This window comes from Lynx canadensis, chromosome A2 (assembly GCF_007474595.2).
Source record: "Lynx canadensis isolate LIC74 chromosome A2, mLynCan4.pri.v2, whole genome shotgun sequence".
NCBI classification, from domain to species: Eukaryota; Metazoa; Chordata; class Mammalia; order Carnivora; family Felidae; genus Lynx; species Lynx canadensis.
The window spans coordinates 148,015,668-148,033,093 of record NC_044304.2 but is presented as its reverse complement, the minus strand read 5'-3'; the positions used below and the strand labels follow the sequence as shown (position 1 = coordinate 148,033,093).

At 47.8% G+C, this 17,426-nt stretch overlaps 1 protein-coding gene across 1 annotated transcript in view; it reads left to right on the top strand.

Annotated features, from left to right (window-relative positions):
• Window positions 1-17,426, top strand: part of PLXNA4 (plexin A4) — a 438,400-nt gene that overhangs the window by 87,269 nt on the left and 333,705 nt on the right. Inside the window, exon 3 of the mRNA XM_030308459.1 lies at window positions 1,615-1,797. Coding sequence (XP_030164319.1) covers window positions 1,615-1,797 — 183 coding nt within the window. The remainder of the gene's footprint in view (window positions 1-1,614; window positions 1,798-17,426) is intronic.

The following is a 17,426-nucleotide window of genomic DNA, read 5'->3' as shown; positions in this document are numbered from 1 at the left end:
CCCCCATGATAAGAAGTAGGGGAGAGGTCAGGGAGAGGTTTTAGATGCTCAGCGTGTTGTCTTTTCTGAGATGGACAATCTTGCTCCCTCCATTCTAGGAGGGAGCCAAGGGGTCCCCCAAGTCTCCGGAAAGCTCAGAGTTGGCCACTTTCACATAGCTTTGCTGGCAAGAGCCTGCCTGCTGGTTCTCCAGATGCCTTTTCCTTTGGCTGGATTGAAGCCTTTAAAAAAGTGACACCTTGTATTTTATTTCACTCCTTTTTCTGCAAAGTCCAAAGACGTTTACAGGCATGAGCTCTATAGGCTTTATGGAAACCCATCAAAAAACAGGGGTTGTTTCCTTCATCTTTATAGAGTGGAAAATAAAAGCACAGGAAGACAGAATAGCTCTTCTAAGGCCACACAGTTCTTCTTAGAAGGAGAGAAAAATCGGCGTAGGTTCCTAGAGCCTCGGAGAGGTCTGTGCCAGACCAGAGCTGTTCGGTGGTGGTGCTGGGGGCCCCTTGCCAGCCACGGCAAGGTCTTCTCCACTTCCCAGTAGGACAGAACCCAACTGTGACCCTGTGCTCATGTGGGGATCTGGGAGCCTGGAATAAAACAGGGCGAGATTCAGCCAAAATGGGCCAAAGGTTTTTCCTGTTGGTTCCCTGGCTCCTGAAACTGTCTGGGATTCAGGAGCAAGAATTGGATCCATGAGTCTCACAGAGTATCTAGGGGATATTCTCTTTAAGGAATGCTAACAGGTGTCCCAGTCATTTTTAGGGAATATAATGTTTGGGAAAGGCTAAAGGAATGTTAAACATATTTCTTCTTAAAAAGACTTTTCAGACCTTTCCTATAATTGTTATGAGTCTCCTACATAGTGTTAGAATGTACTATGTTTCAGTACAAAATAATTTGCCCAAGGAGCCCTGTTTTCTTAGAGCATCTTGGGGGGCTTGGCTTCCACAGAAGACACTTTGGCAAATGCTGGTGTAGGTATGACAAGGCCAGGGTTGTCCACCTTCACTGTCGTTTTGAAAAAGGCAGGGCACTTGAGATGGGGCATCATGAGGTACCACTGTGGTTTGTTGAGTTGTTTCTGAGTCTTCCACCTCTCCTATTTCTCTTTCCCCAACTGATTTTCTACACATGCTTCTGTCATGATATTGTCATTCGCATGTTAATGTTTCTAGTTCTCTATTCTACACTCTTGAGTCTTCCTCTGTGGTCTGTTCAATAGGAAGGGTAGATGTGGAGGCCATGTTCCCTCTTATTCCTAAGCAGAGCTGCCTGGAGCCCATGCTCATGGGTGCTGGCCCAGTGCTTTCCGACGTGACAGTGATGATGGGCCATCTAAGTTACCAAGATGGCGCCTGGAGGGGTTGGAGTGGGGGCAGAGAGACCATGGAGGCCAAGAGAGGAAAGAGACTCTAGGGATCTGTATTTATTTGCCATGGTCCTACCACCTACTTAGGTTGACTGTTAACAGGTCACCTAGTTTCCCTGGAGCTGAGTTTTTCTTGTATAAAAGGATTCTTCTAGCCCTGTAGTTCCCTGACTCAGTATTTCTGCTTATTGCCCTGATGTTTCCTCCTAATTTTTCATTTCTTTCTTTTTTTTTTTAATTTTCAGCTCTTAACCATTGATGATAATTTCTGTGGCCTGGATATGAATGCCCCCCTGGGCGTGTCTGAGATGGTGCGTGGCATTCCCGTCTTCACGGAGGACAGGGACCGCATGACTTCTGTCATTGCCTACGTCTACAAGAATCACTCTCTGGCCTTCGTGGGCACCAAAAGTGGCAAGCTGAAGAAGGTAGGAATGAGATGCCGTCGTTTTGGTTATTGTGAAGGCAATCTATCCCCGCCGGGATAGACATTATCTCATGCTTTCTTACTACTTTGGGCCTGGTGGGCAAGTGATACAAGTTTGAGCTAAGGAGATATGTTGCTCTTGAAGTCATGAATGACAACCTGCCCCTTCTCTGCCTCAAGGTGGAGGGTTATCGTGGGCATCACAGTGGTGAATGTGCAGACTTACTTCTTCCCTAGGGCTGGTATGCACGTGGAGGAGTTACCCCGGCCTCACTAGGCCATCCTAAATGGTGTGCTCTGTCCGCCTTGGGTTCGTGCGCTAATGCAAAGGCTTTCTAAGGGCTGGGTGACTGGGGAAGGTGGGCAGGGGCGAGGAAGGTACCTTTTCCTCTCGCCTCAGCCCTTTTGACTGGTGCATCCATCTGGAATCCATGCAGGGAAACAGATGGGGGGAAATTCAGGACCTGCTAGAGTTGGCGACAAGGCTAAGAGCCAGATCATGGGGTGAGGAAACCGTGGATATTATTGGAGCATAGAAATTGTTTGAGGTGGAGTAGAATGGTGTGATCTGAGACATGAGCCTTTCCTCCTCGTCCTCCAGAAGTTGCTCGCCTCAGGTGCTGGCTGATGTTGGCCCATCAGCAATTTGGGGGCACCTTTCTATCCAGGACTCTTCTCTCACCTGTTATCCTTCTCAGGCTTCTCATCTCAACGAGTTAGAGCTGGTGCCCTCAAGAGCCCCCTTGATTGGATCAAAAGCCTTCCTAAGACTAAGCAGTATGTCCTGTTTTATGTTGACTGATAGTCTTGTCCCAGGGAAATATTGGTGAACCCACGTGGAGCTCCTGCTTGTTTTATTTAATAGGCTTCCCTTGGAATTCTCTGGATATTGTGTGATTTACATCGAGAGAGTGGCACTGCCAGACCTGAGACAGCCTTGAGTTCTGCTTTCTCTTTGCCGGGTTTCTGGGTATTAGCTGGACACGGTCAAGGGGAAGTGCTTTTGGCAAATCTAGAAGACTTTGCCGACTCTCCCATCCTACTGTGTAACGGCCTGGCAATAATTTCTTTCTTTAAATTCTACAACTCTTGGAACAGGCAGCGGGGCTGGTGTGTGAGAGTACGGAGGGGGAGAGCCAGGGGGAGGTGTGTGTGTGTTGGGAGATGTGTGGGGAGTAGTTACATGGGTAGTATCTGGAAGAGGAAGCCTGTGTTGGTGAAATGCCATAATGCTCCACAAGGATGATGCAGGCGGTGTGCTACCGTCTGGTACTGCCCAAAGAGATAACCAGGAAATTGTAGTGTATGGCCTTACGCATCTAAACAATGACTAATTCAACCATCATCTACATAGCTTTAAGAACTATATTTCATAGTTCCCTGCCTCTCTGTGAAGAATGTATTAAACACAGTTGAACATTTTGTTGCTACCTTGGCCTCCTTGTTGTGATTACTGCTCACGCATCGAAATGAAGCTGGTGGACGCCCAAGAAGATGCCGCATGCAAGGCGTAGATGCGTTGTCCTGGCACGACTCCCGTGTCTGGTTGTCGCTGCCTCCTGCCTCTTCCTTTAGTGCACATCGTCGCTCGTCACCTCCAGCTGCTGTCAGGAACCCTGGGTGACTCCGGTCTTTCTTCTTCTCTTCATCTGTGGCTTCCAGCTTTCTGTGAGCTGAGTGTCCAATATCCAAACTTGCTGAAATTGTGTCCGCTAAGCCTCAGTATAAACCGAGGAGGGAAGCACCCGAGCTTTGGAGCAGGGGCCTCGAGGGTGTTTCTGTTGGGTGCTCAGATGGTTTCGTTCTTTATTATGATTCAGTGAGTTTGGTTTGCTAGAAAAGTGAGTTCTAAATACCAAAGGCATTCCCATATGCAGTTCATACAAAGAAATGTCTGTTGACCTGCTCCGCCTGGCCCGATGGGTGAATAAGCACTATTGAGAGTAAAAAATAAGCAAGACAATTTGGGCTGCCTTAACTCTTCTCTCTAGTGAGCCCTGTCTCTGTGCAATGGAGAAGTAACTTGCCTCAGTATGCTAAAAGATTCCTGTCCATTGACCTTCCTACTCGGTGCAGCAAGATCATTTACTTTCTGGCAAGACTGAATAGATCCTGGAGGAGGCTTTTTTTTTTCTTTTTTTTTTGGTCATTGAGCTGGTTGGAATATGGTGTCCATGAAATAAACATTGATTGAGAGTTCAGTGCACATAACAGAACAGTTATTCTCTCTCGGGGGAGAAAAAGAGACATGCTCCCTGGCCATGGCTGCATTGTAAACCCAAGACAGTCAACTTGCAAATATGTGCTGTTGGTCAGCGGGTGGATGGAGGTCAGTGGGGGCTGGCTCTTCAGTGCCCGTGGAAGCCTGGCCCCTGATGGGGAGGTCAGAGTGCAGCAGATCCCCATGACGGTGGCTGAGGATGCCTCTAGGAGTCTGGGCACACAGAGCGCACAGGGACAATCCTTGTGGGGTGGGGTAGGCTGTAGGCAGATCCTTGCCTTCAGGTGTCCACGGAGGTCGGCCCAGCCAGCAACGACAGGCATCTGACCAGGAGGCTCGAGACTTTATAAACCTCCGCCGGCATTTCCCATTTTTTACTTTGGGGAGTTTATATAAGAACAGTTCTGTTTCAGCCACCTGGGATGTTCCATTTAATTTCCCGAGCAGTGGTGGGATTGGTGAAGCATAAACATTTGAGAGGTAAAGAGCAGAGAGGGTCATGTGGGGGGAATGAGCCAGCGGTCCTCCTGGGGAAAGCTGGGCCATCGGGGCAGCCAAACTTTCTGCTCCATGAGCTCAGAGTGGCAGACTTTTTAATAGTTTTGCTGGAGCTCAGCTACTGCCGCTGCAGACTCAGCACAGCCGGCCCAGGGGACAGTCGGAGTTGGGAAAGGAAGGCTGGGCCGCCGAGTCTGTTGTTTGAAATAACAAAAAGCAAAACTGGCCAGTTTATTTATTTTTTCTGAACAATAGAATTTCCCACCACCCCTGCTCGCTGAGCACTAACCACTCCCCTTTCCTTGCCATGACTCTGTATTGCTTTTCCCAGAGGTTATCAGACCACATTCACCTTTTGGGCAGAGGCCCAGCCATGAAATGCTTTGGGGCTACAGGAGGATTTTGCGGGAAGTTTTGTGAGCTACTGCAACCAGGGGGTGAGAATAATGGAGATCACACTGTAGCCATAATTACAGAGTTGTCTTCTCCGAGCCCTGTAATAATCTCCTATGTGTATCAAGGGCTTCGCAGGGTTCTTTGCAATATGACAAGGGACTCGAGGTGGGGAGGGTGGGTGGGAGGGCTTGGGGGTTTGCTGTGGGTTTCAGGGTCTGGGAGCTAGACTGTAGCTATCCATAGGCTGCCCTCAAAATTACTGACTTTTCCTTTTGTTTGAAAGGTGTGGGTCCCCATCATTTGCAACCTTGCCTCTGATGACCATAATTTCACTCTTTTAGCGCACACATCACATGAGGCAGAGGGAAAGGAGGTGAGGAAAGTGCCAATTTGGATGTCTTTTATGTTTTCCGGTATGTGAGTGTGTGTGTGCGCGCGCGCATGTGTGTGTATGTTATGGCTAGTATTGGCAGCTTTTTCATGGTGAGCATTACAGGCAAGTGCTGGTAAGCAATGTGACATATAAATGCTGACATATAAATAGACACCAGGAGGTACCTAGGAACTTAGAAATAACCCACAGACTGTTAAAATTTCACCTGCAGGTGAAAAATCTTAAGGCAAACACCATCCCGATCTGCTTTAGGGTGTCTGTATAAACCTGACAATCTTTGTCCCAAGATGGGGTAATGAGGTCAGTGTGACAAAAATCTCTTTGCTTAAATACTTGGGCTGGAACCCTCTTTCCTTGCCTCTTGCATTCCTACCACTAAGTGATCCTATTTTATGGCTGCTGTTCAGCAGTGAATTACTGCCTGACATTAGTGGGAGAGACTAGTGTTCATTGTGAGCCAAAACATCGTAAACTTCCACTTGACGTGTGATTGCTCCTTTCATTTGGTGAATGCATCGTTCCTGAGTGTTTCGCTAGGTTAAACTATTCACACCTAAGGGGCGGAGTACTTTGTGCATACTGGTTAAGCAGAAGTCTGGCTGGCCCAGCCACTGGCTTGTAGTATGATATGTACCCAAGTGTGTGACATACCAAGCCTTACCAGCCTCTCGTGATAGGAATTGAGTGTGTGTCTGCATGGAATGTCAATAGGAGTCGATGTCACAAAAAAATCATTATCATTGGGAATTATTATGCACATTAATTTAATCTGCCTAATTTTTTTTTCTTGACCCTGTTTTGAAATCAGTTTGCTTGTGTTCCATATCCCCTGATCATGGATCAAGGAGGGCAAATAAACAGAAGTAGAGTGGGGTAGAGGGAGACCCACCTGGGTCTGTGTCATTCTGACCATAAGTTCTCAGCAATGGATGCTGTGTGTGTGTGTGTGTGTGTGTGTGAGTATGTGTGTGTGCGCACGTGATGCTCACATCAAAGAGCAATATCAGATTAGAGATGTATAGCCCCTGCTTTGCAACTTCCTGAATGTGTCTGAGAATTCTTAACATTCACCTGGAAATCTGAATCAACTTTAAAAATAAATTCATGCCATAGAAAGGACTCCCAAGTGGGTGAAGACATCACGAAATCAGATGGAGAGGTAGTGTTGGAACTCAAACTTGCCTGGGGACCCTGAGATTAGAGCACAGGTGCAGGTATCTGGTAAAGGACTTGGTCAGTGAGCTCTGCAGAGCTGCTGGCTAGTTTGCATGTGCTTAGGCACTCAAGCAGAAGGGAAAATAAATATGGAAGAATCAATGCTGGACAATTTCCATTATGGAAAAAGACCATCAAAGCATTTTTGTCTGATTGTTTTGTCATGTTGTTTTTGCACTTCCCACCGCTGGCTTTGCAAGTATGAAGCCTGTATAGATCTTAAGCCATGGGTTAAGTGGAGAGGAGCTGAGGTTGAAGGAGCTGCGGACAGAAGAGCACCACAGATATTCCAGGAACTATCATGCTCCTTCCACTGATGTCAGTCACGTCTAAGAGATGGCTGTTCTGTCATTAGTTCTTTAAGCCTGGGGACCAACCTCACCTAATGTCATCTGCCCACCTCTAATCCACCTCTCACCTTTTGCAGTCTCCCCTGCTGGGTTTTAAGTCTTTTTGTGCATGCTGTACCCAGTAGATGTGGACAGCAGCTGAGCTGGTCGATGTCCTCTTGGGCGTGTCTTACATTCTTGAGCAATATTAAGTTTTCGCCCAACCATCCATTCTACATAAGTGTATCCCACTGGCACTCGTTTCTTACTCCTTCCTACTTTACACTAGTCTGCCCTTGGGCCCACCCACTGCCTCTGCATGGCCTGGTTGGGGCGGGGGGTTGGGTCTCAAGTGATTGCTCAGAGCAGACCTGAGCAGGCATGGGGGAGGTGTCCTCGTGACGGAGTTTTGGTCTCACCCACTCTCAGAGCAGCTTGACATCTTAAGCTGGGGAAAAGCCTCCCTCTTCTCCTGGCATCCTCTTGAAACACACTTTGAGATCCCCAGAAAATACTACCTCAGGAACATTTGTCATTTTATTTTCCAAATGATCATTAGTAGTGCACATGATTTAAGGAGATAGTCTCAAATGAGCTTTGCCAATTCAAGACTTACTGATACACGTGTGCCACTTTTTTGAATCATATGTGTGTGTATATATATACATTTGTGTAGAATGATCCTGATCATAAATTAAAATGCAAACACGTTAAAATTGAAGAGAGTGCTACAGAAACACCCCAAATCATAGAGCACACTCAGTCAGCTGATGCTCAAACGCCAGACACGCTGGAGGAATTTATCCAGTGACACATGCAATTGAAGTAAAATATTGTGCTTTACAAGAACATATCATTAAAATGAAAACTAGCAGCATATCAGGAGTCTGGCCATGTAACCAAGACAACAAAAATGGAAGAGTATGAAGGACACGGTGTACCAGAGCGAGAGGGGGGAGCAGGGGCGAGAAGAGGAAGGGGCCCCCAGCTGGAAAGGGCCCCTTACTGCTGGGCTCGCATCGGACAGATTCTGCACCAGAGGAGAATAGAACCTTTCTGTCAATACCGATGAGGGCTCTCAGTGAGGGGCAGGACCAGGGAAGGTCTTCGTCACCTGAAATCACTGCACTTCCCCAGCCGCTTCGATGGGTGGACCGACGCAGGACCCACCAGTCGGAGCTCTGACTGGGAGGTCTGCTTAGAGTCCCTACTTGTTCACAAGTGACTTCTGTGAATGTGGCCACGTGCCTGGCCTCTTGGGAGTGTCACGGTGTTTTTCCCAGCAGCTTTGGCTTCTCGTAGAGGCATTCATGGGACTTTTAAAATAGTTCCCTCAAGCCTGCTGTATTCACTCCACACCTTCTACCCTGCCCCAGGTGATCAAGGGGTATTAGTTAATTGCGGTGTTAACAGATTACCCCAAAACATAGAGGCTTAAACAAAACACGTATTGTCTCAGTGTCTGTGGTCAGGACACTGTGGTCACGGCGTAGCCGGATGGTTCTGGTTCGGGGTTACTGACAGACGACAGTCAAGGTGTCGGCTGGGGCTGGACGGGGGGAGGATCCACGTCTCGGGTCATTCACGTGGCTGTGGGCAGGTCTCAGGTCCTCACTGGACACAGCACACACCATGTGGGCCTCTCCATGAAGGCTACTAAGCCAACATGGCAGCTGAGAGAGAGACGGGAGAGGGTGAGCAACATGAAAGCTCAGGTCTCTTTGAAACCTAATTTCAGAAGCAGCATCCTGTCACCTTTGCTATATTCTATTCCTTAGAGCTACCAGTCATGTGGTCCAGCCCACCCTCAAAAGGAAGGGCTTCCAGCTTCCACAAGGACATGGATATCAGGAGGCAGGGGCCCCGGGGACCCTTTTCGAGGCCGCTTACCACACGAGGGCTCTGTGTCAGAGCCTTGGGGGGCACCTGAGCCAATACTTTTAAACTGTGAGTGATGTGAGAAGGGACACAGCCTGGCTCAGGGACAGCTGTGGCCCGGGCCCTGAATCCTGCTTCTGGCTCCCTAGGGTTTGATTGTACGGATGTGTTCAAGAGTCCGGAGGATGAACAGGAAGAGGCCATGTGGCCTGCCGCGCCCAGGGCCAGAGGGTGAGGGACTGTCCTCAGCAGGAGGCCTGGGAGCTCAGAGAGGCAGTCCCAGGCACTCTACTAATCTTAGGGCAACAGCGATGGTTTAGGATGGTGGGTGAGTGATGTGTCAGGTCTGAGAGCTCTGCATGGCCTTAGAGAATCTGTGCCTCCTGGCTTTGCTAGGAATCACCTACTTCCTTTTTCTTTTTTAAAGTTTTACATATGTATGTATGTATGTATGTATGTATGTATGTATGTATGTATTTAGAGCATGCACAAGCAGGGGAGGGGTAGAGAGAAGAAGAGACAGAATCCCAAGCAGGCCCCCCTCACCATCAGCGCAGAGCCCGACTCACGAACTGAGAGATCGCGACCTGAGCTGAGATCAAGAGTTAGATGCTTAACCAACTGTGCCGTGCCCCCCCAGGCAACCCGGGAACCACCTTTCTTTAGGAAAGGGGTCACTTTTGAGGGATGGAGCTGGCAGGAAAGGGGATGGGAAGGGAACCTGAGTGCTTTGCACAGGGGCAAAATTCCCAGGCACTGTTCTAGGTGATCCACATGCACAATCCTCAGCATTTCCTTTGGGGTACATTCTATGACCTCCGTTTTACACAGGATGCAAGAGATTGAAGAATGCCCCAGAGGTCACATGTTTTGATCTAAGATCTGCCCTCTGATCCATTTATATAGTAATATCATGGACTCTACTGGGGTTGTGCTGTCCTGGGTAAACCTCGCCTCCACAACCATTGAGCGGAAGTGGTCACCTGGCCTCCTGCACACGGCCAGCGTGCCTGGTGGCCAGAACCTTCTTTCATTGCCTCTGCCACTACCCTGGCTCGGGGCCCTGTGCTCAAGCCTGAGTGGCTGTAACTGATTTCCCATCTCTAGGTCCCTCCCCTCTGTTAATTCTCCTATAAATGGTGCCAGATTCTTCTATCCAAAACAACTCCAATCCCGTCTGTTTCCTAGTTAAAAAAAAAGAAAAAGAAAAAGAAGAATCACCTCATCCCAGCTTCTGTGGCCCCCGTGCCTGTTGCCCTGCGTGTAAATGGCCTGACCATCCTGTCCTGCAGTTCAGCCCTTCAGCCTCGGCCCCTCATGTTTTGAGTCCTCGAATGCCCTGGCTAAATTTAAATACCAAGGAAGAGGCTCCCACCTGAGAAACAATGGGGCTCCCACCTACATGGAAGCTCTCTCTCCTCCATGACTTCCCTCTGGAGGAGCAGTTATGCTGGGCCCCGTCCTGCAGCAGAGCGGGCGGTGGCCTTGGGGAGGGCCGGAGCTTTCTGGGAAGCAGACGGGCTGTGCTTTTCCACTTGCGCTGACCTGCCGCCCAGGACACACTCGGGTGTTCCTTTGTCTTTCTTTAGCTTCCCACCAGAATGCTCTCTCCCAACAGCCTGGAGGACAGGGTGTAGTGGTTCTAGAGGATTTTTCCCATTACGTACGGGTCATCCAGGGTCCCTGTCTTTACTCATTTGGAGGATGGCTGCTTTTACATAGATCCCAGAACTGCTTTGCAAGCCCTGTGGAGCTTAGGACCTAATTACACCGTCTCCTTACCACTCCTGGTCATTTGACCACCTCCCCCAACCAGTCCATCCCAGGCTTCTTTTTCTCCCTAAATGCCCATCCCTCCAATCCAGAATTCTTGGCTGTGCCCTCAGCCCTCTCCCCACTGTCCCCTCTCAGCTCTTGCCCATTTCTCCCTGTCGTTATGTAGTATTGTACTTCTGCCAAACAAACATCCACTCACAAACATTTTCTTGTCCAATTCACCCAGGACAACTAGTGAGGCCTGGGACAGCTCAGCCTCCACAGTTCCTTTCTAGATTTGGTGACCTGGAGGACAGTGACTTGAGGGGCACCCTTTACCCCCAAGCCACCCCTTGATGCTCATCACCAGGTGGCATTATCTCCATTGTTCATTGGAGAGCCCAAGGTTCAGGACGGTGAGGAGTGGGAGCCAATCTTCATCATATCCCGTGTTGCCGGCATAGCTGGATGGGGACCTAGGTCTACTCTGTTGACCTGCTTTGCTCCCACTCGGAAAACAGGGCCAAGGAGTGGGTCTGAGAGCAGTGAGTGTTGGCTCAGGGATCTCCCTCACCCCATAGGCTCTCCCTTCCTTGAGGCCACTCTCAGGCTACTGAAACACTGGCATCCCCAGTGCCTCCCCTGGTCCCGGTTTTTCTGCTTTCCAGAAGACTCTTTCAGAAGCCCCCTCCCCTCCCCTCCACCCAAGGCTCCTGAAGCCTTGGAGGCAAGGAGGGTGGAAGGGAAAGAGAACAGGAAGGAGAACACTCTCCCTCCTGCTCTTGCCAGGAGGATGGATTGTCTTTCTGCTCATCTGCTCCCATCTCCCCACCAAGATGTGAGCATGCTGGGGTGGGGGCAGCTGAATCAGAGTGTGCCCCCGTGGTTGGACTTGAGAGGCCAGATGATGCTGAAGCCACTGTACGACTTGCTCTCATCACAGCATCTGGAATTTCACCCAAGTGCTACTGCTTTTCAAGTCTTCCCAGTGGGAGGCCCCGATGCCAGTGGGTTTTCAGGTAGAATTATACCCAAGATCCTATGTTTTTGATAGTACGTCTCATGTACTTTATGTTTTCGATAACAGTGAAGATGGTTAGAGAGCTTTGGTTTATTCTTTAAGATCTGTGAGTTTATAAATTCTTTAACTCAGTCTCTCTGCTGGCTCACCAACATTTCCTCCAGTGATCATTCAGCTCTTTCCATTTTCTTCAGCCTACTCCAAAAGATCATAAACATGATTTTCTACCAGAAACAGGACTCCTCTATGGGGACTCCTCACAATGCGTGAGTAGGTTTTTTGAAAACTTGTGTGTAATTATATTTTAAATGCTTCAGATTAGCATACATAGACGATCTTTGTTAATCTTTATGTTCACAGTTGTTTTGGGGCCTTCCCTCAGACATACTGGATGTGGAAGAAGAAAAGACATTTTATACCTCACTTCCAGGGTGAATTTCTTTTAGATCCTATGAGGTTTTTCAGGCAGAATCAGCTTAGGCCTTGGGTAAACCAGAACTTGCACATCATTGACCTTAAGTGCCACCATGGCAGCTGGGGACACTAGATCCCACCATGATCTGGGCAGCATCAGGCCGCATGGATTCCAGCAGTACTATTTCATTGCATCCAATGGAAAGATCGTGGGCTTTGGAGGAAGAGATATGAGCTCATTGAAGGAAACCAATGAATACTTTTCCAAACGAAAGATCCTTTTCCAAAATGGATACATAATATATCCATTTTATCAATTTGAGCTGTTATTCAGTGCTGTTTTGATGATGTAGAAATTGCAGGCAATCAGAGATTTCAAAATCTGTAGTCGAGAATGTCTTCTGAAGGCAGTTTGCTTATTTTCTTCATGTAAAAAAACAGTTTATTAATATCACTGGATCTTTGTCCTGGTGTGTCTAAACCTTCCCACTTAGACTTCAGGTGCCCCATGCAGTGCTGTCTGAAGGTAACAAATGTATCTGAAGACTAACTGTTGAGGCTTACAGCACATGGATGTGTGAGGAAGTGTATCAGCTAGCTTAGGCTAAGTTATGCTGTGGTAACAAATGGCCCCAGAATTTAAGTAGCTTACCACAGTAAAGGTTATTTCCAGCTCACGTTCACGTGCACCCTGGTTGGGTGGCAGCTGTACTTCACGTGATTTATTTGGGACAGAGACTGGAGAGCATCCCTTCTGTCTGGAACATGCCAATCTTCCATCAGAAGGAAAACAGAGATGGTAGAGCTACCTGATGCCTATTCAAGCTGTCTCTTGGAAATAGTACTCATTATTGCCACTCATATTTTATTTTATAAAACCAAAATGAGTGGTGTGGGAAATATAACCATGCCACAGGAAGAGACCTGGTGTGTACATGTGTAGGGAGGAGGCGGGGAGGGGCAGAGAACATTTTGTCAATAACACAGTTTACCATAAAGACTATTCATGTGAATGTCAACATTGAGTCGAAAGAAATATCAGCTTGGTCATCTGTAATGCACAGGATGTTTCTTGACTTACAGAGTCATGGTCTCTTCTGGCTTAATATTGGAGAAAATGTGTGAGAAATATAGGATATGGCTGATTCCATATCATCACCCCCAGACATGGTGTTGGAGATTTTTTAAAAACTAAATTGTCCATAAGCTGTTTTTTTTGTTTTTTTTTTTTGTTTTTTTTTTGTTTTTTTTTGTGATTTGCTTTTTCTCCAAAAACCAAAACTAGAGTTGTTCAGTTCCTTCTATTAGGCTCTGCATGCTTATATTTACCTGGATTCAGTTTTCCATAAGACTGAGGGCACTTTTCTACTTAAATACAAAGATCAGATTGTGCTCAACAGTTATCTCTGGGAGGTAATTAAATTGTCCAAATTTATTAGATCATTTCTCTTACCTACTATTAAATGGAGCCTCCCAAATTAATTTTCCCTGAGTAACTTAACCCCCAAAGATCCCCCCACTTTCCCCTCTAAACTCTGCTTTTCTAATTGTGAATTCTGAAATTCATTCTGGATACAGGCAGGACCACTGGCCCCTAAATTTCATTCCTCTGTGCAATGAATCCAAGCTGGGCATTCTGGCTCCAAAGCTAGCTCCCTACTCACAGCTACCTCATGGACCTCCTTATCAGGGCTCCCTACTATCCACTGCCCTCTGGAAAAGGCAGAAGAAGTGCAGAGCTGGAATCCTGAGGGGAGGAAGCCATCCCGAAGACTGGTTTGAAAAACATTGATTTTTAGTTCTCAAACTTATTTTGTAGCCTGCCAATTTTTTGGCTGACATGTCTTAAACTTGCATCATATTGATGATGCATGAGAGTCATTGAGCATCCATAACTGAGGAAAATGATATGTATTTTCATGGCTGAGCTGGTGGTAGTGATTGTGAGGGCCTTGGCAATCACAGAAAGCTGATGGAGGAGTTGCCTTTTTGCAAATATACTGGGAGGGGGGTCCTCATATCCTTTCTAAGCTCTCCACCTTCTATTTCCAGGTAGGTAAGACATATACCCACATATGCATGTTTCTGCGCGCCCTCCCATATATATACACACATTCATGTCATAAACTTGTGCATGCACCTAATCCTCATGTGTACCTGTGCGCACCGAGCATGCTCACTTAGGAGCCAGACCCTTCTCTTTGCACTGAAGCCCGGGGCTGGTCTTCCCGTGTGCCGCCCTCTCTGACTGGGCCCCACCTCCCTCGTGTTCTCTCTGGGAAATTAGCAGCACAGCATCTAATCAGTTTACCTCTGACTCTCCCACTTTGGCTTCAAGATGATGACAGAGTGGAGCTATTTAGCTGTCAAATGTGCTGACTATTGCCCAGATGGACAGCGTCTCAAACATCAGAGTGGGTTCTTTCTCCTGTGTGTGTGTGTGTGTGTGTGTGTGTGTGTGTGTGTGTGTGTGTGGTGGGGTGGGGTGGGGTGGGGTAATGAGTCTCCCAGTTGCTTTTTTAAGTGCTTCTTGCATCTGCCTTTCATTTTAATGCCTCCTGCCTGCTGACCTCGCTTCCCAGCAGCCAGCCTAAGTGTGATTCCCATAATTAGCTTAGTGATAATTTAATCTCTCTGCTTTAAATTTGATTGTTTTTGAGAAGCTTGGGTCTGGGGACAGAGGAAAGGGGACCTTTGTGCCTCCCTGGACCTTTGCTTTTGTTTGCACTTTCTCTGTCAGGGGGCAGGAGTGGAGAGGAGTCACTGGGTTGGGGTGGGGGTGGGGATAGTGAGAGAGAGGCCCATGGCATTGTGGGTAGATACTGAACAGGAAGCCAAAAGCTCTCCTTTCACTCCTCCTCTTGTAAAGGGGTTCCCTTTATTTGTCCCCAAACCCCTTCGGAGTATGAAGGCATGTGGGTGTGGATATACAAAGCCCTTCAAGATGCTTAGGTGAGGAGCAGCTCAAAAATGGGAAAACAGCATACTTCTTCCATGGTCATGGCAGCCATTTTCTTAAGCCAGAGAAAGGCAAGGAACAAAAGGAGCCACTGAATGCCACCCTGTTGCTTCCCACACTCATTCCTCAGCATCACCACAGTCTTCATGCCCAAGAGTCTGTATCTGTGGGTTGCCCGTGCCTCTCCATGGTTAGGAACCAGACCTGCATGTTACATGAAGAGTTGGAACTGACATCCAGGAAGGCTCAACTTTGTTGCTGACAGCACATTTTGGGCAAATTGTTTGTCCATATTAAATTTCACCTTCTGAGCATTGAGCATATTGATATATGCACTCTCCATCTCTCTTATGAAGAGCTGAGGATAATAGGACTTCACATCTGGAGAGCACTCTTTGATTCACCAGAAGGAAAAAAATAATAAAAATTAAGAAGATGATGAGGATCATATGACTTTCTGTGCTTAGTAAACTTCTAAGAACAGTCTTCAAAATCCATGGATGTAAACACCCCTGTGAACCCAGGCAAGGAGTGTGAAAGGTCTCCAGAGATGGGAGTCTCTAGGGGAAACCTCAGATGCTCCAAATAGATGCACTAACCAGTCCTTGTGGGGTTTCACTGTGTGTATGTGTGTGTACCTACACACTCAAGATCTCTTTGGCAGAAGTTCAGACACCCAATGAGGAAGGTGAAAGATAAAACTCAGCTGAGTCACCCTTAGCTACTCACTGAGCTGCTATGACATGTGAGATGCTGTAACGGGTGAATAACCTGGGCGAAGAGGGGGCACAGGCAGGGTACCACTCAGCTCTGAAAAGCTTGGGTTCCCTCCTACCATCTCCTGCAGCCTGGAAACAAGGTCTTTGATTTATGAGCTGACTTTTAATTAAAAGAACAGCAGAAAAGAAATCTCATTTTGCCGCGACAGGATAAATGGTTCACAATCTGAACTAATTTTGTTTCTTCTCCAGATGTCCCAGCACTGCAAGTGTGTGTGTGTGTGTGTGTGTGTGTGTGTGTGTGTGTGTGTATGTGATGGGACGCTGGCCCAGTGCTCTGGGTCTGACCCCTCTAATGCTTCTTTGCTCTCAGCACTGACCTTGCCTCCACATTTTGGGTCCTGCTGTGCAGCCCTAACGCCCACTTCCAGGTGTACATCCTTTCCCTGAGTCACGATTTCTCTTTGCAGTTTTCCCCAGCATCCCTCCTTGAAGAGACACTGTCAGTTCTAAGTTGCTTGTAGAACTTTCTTTCCTTCCTTCTTTCAACCATGTTGATGCTTATGTGCTCTTTGTCAGAAGAGATGTTATTTTGGTGGTCACCCCAAATTCTCAGGATGCTTTTATTTCACTGACAGCCCCTCATGATGCACTTCCCAGGGTGGAATTTACCAGACTCACAGCCCCTGTTCTCCGGGACTCAATCTGCACTAATATGACTGAATCTGACATGGGAGTAACCCCCACCCCCACCCCATGTGTTTGGATGCAAACTTGGCCTTTCTTATGTGACAACATTTATTTACCATCACTATCCATCACCTTTAGCAATATGATATGGGCTGCTCTTTTCTGCAGTCCCTATGTTCTAGAAATATCGATATTTGCTATTTAGAAGTGTATTTCCTTCTATCTGAGAAGGTATCATGTCTATTCTTAGTATCTTCATCCTTCCCTCTACCAGCGAGGTTTGTCAGGCCCTGTCCACTGGCTGAGGAAGCAGAAACCAAGGGTCCTTATCCCAACCAAAGCACCCTCCTGGTACTACCCTGCTGTGACTTTTGGGCACTATTAGAGAAGCCACTGTGGACGCTTTGTTCAAGAGAATAAGAGAAAATCTGCTCACAGAACATACCGAAAAACCTCAGGGGACCTGGGCAGCAAAAACCACCAGCTAAGATAAGCCAGAAAAACAACTGCAGAGCCATGGAGAGGGGTCTTGAGCCAATGGCAAGAATTTGGGTTTGCACTTGGTGACAGACTCTCATCCTTCTCTGCTGCTGACTCACTGTGAGGGACAAGGGACAATCACCCCCCCCCCCCCCCCCCGCCTTTGCAGGGTCTCAGTCTTATTTGCAGTAAACAACAGAGGGAATGAGCTCTAGTCCTCCCCCACCTTCTGTCTGCTGTTGCATTTATAAATACTCAGTCACATAATGTCCTGGTGTCAGCACGGGGGAGGTTCACAGGGACGTAAGCCACCACTTCACAGTTAGAATGTTTGCCTGCCACTCACATCAGACGAAGTATGGGTATCTGTGGACTCCCTTAAAGCACCAGCTCAGGCAGCCTGATGCCGCTACCAAGCCCAGCCATCACCTGCACCTGCTTCTTTTTCATGCGTGGAGGGAAGGACCCCTATGCCCTCCACCTGTGTTATGGGACCAGTAATGACGTCCACTTTCCAACCTGTCGAAGTGATGCTTCCCAGAGCCCTGTGAGGCCCTGGGGGCTGTTCTGCCCGATGAGATCACTGGTGTTAAACTTGTCTTTGCTGACAGCCCGGAACCGGGTTCCAGGGTTCCTGGCAGGCTTGGGAGGTAGTCAGCTC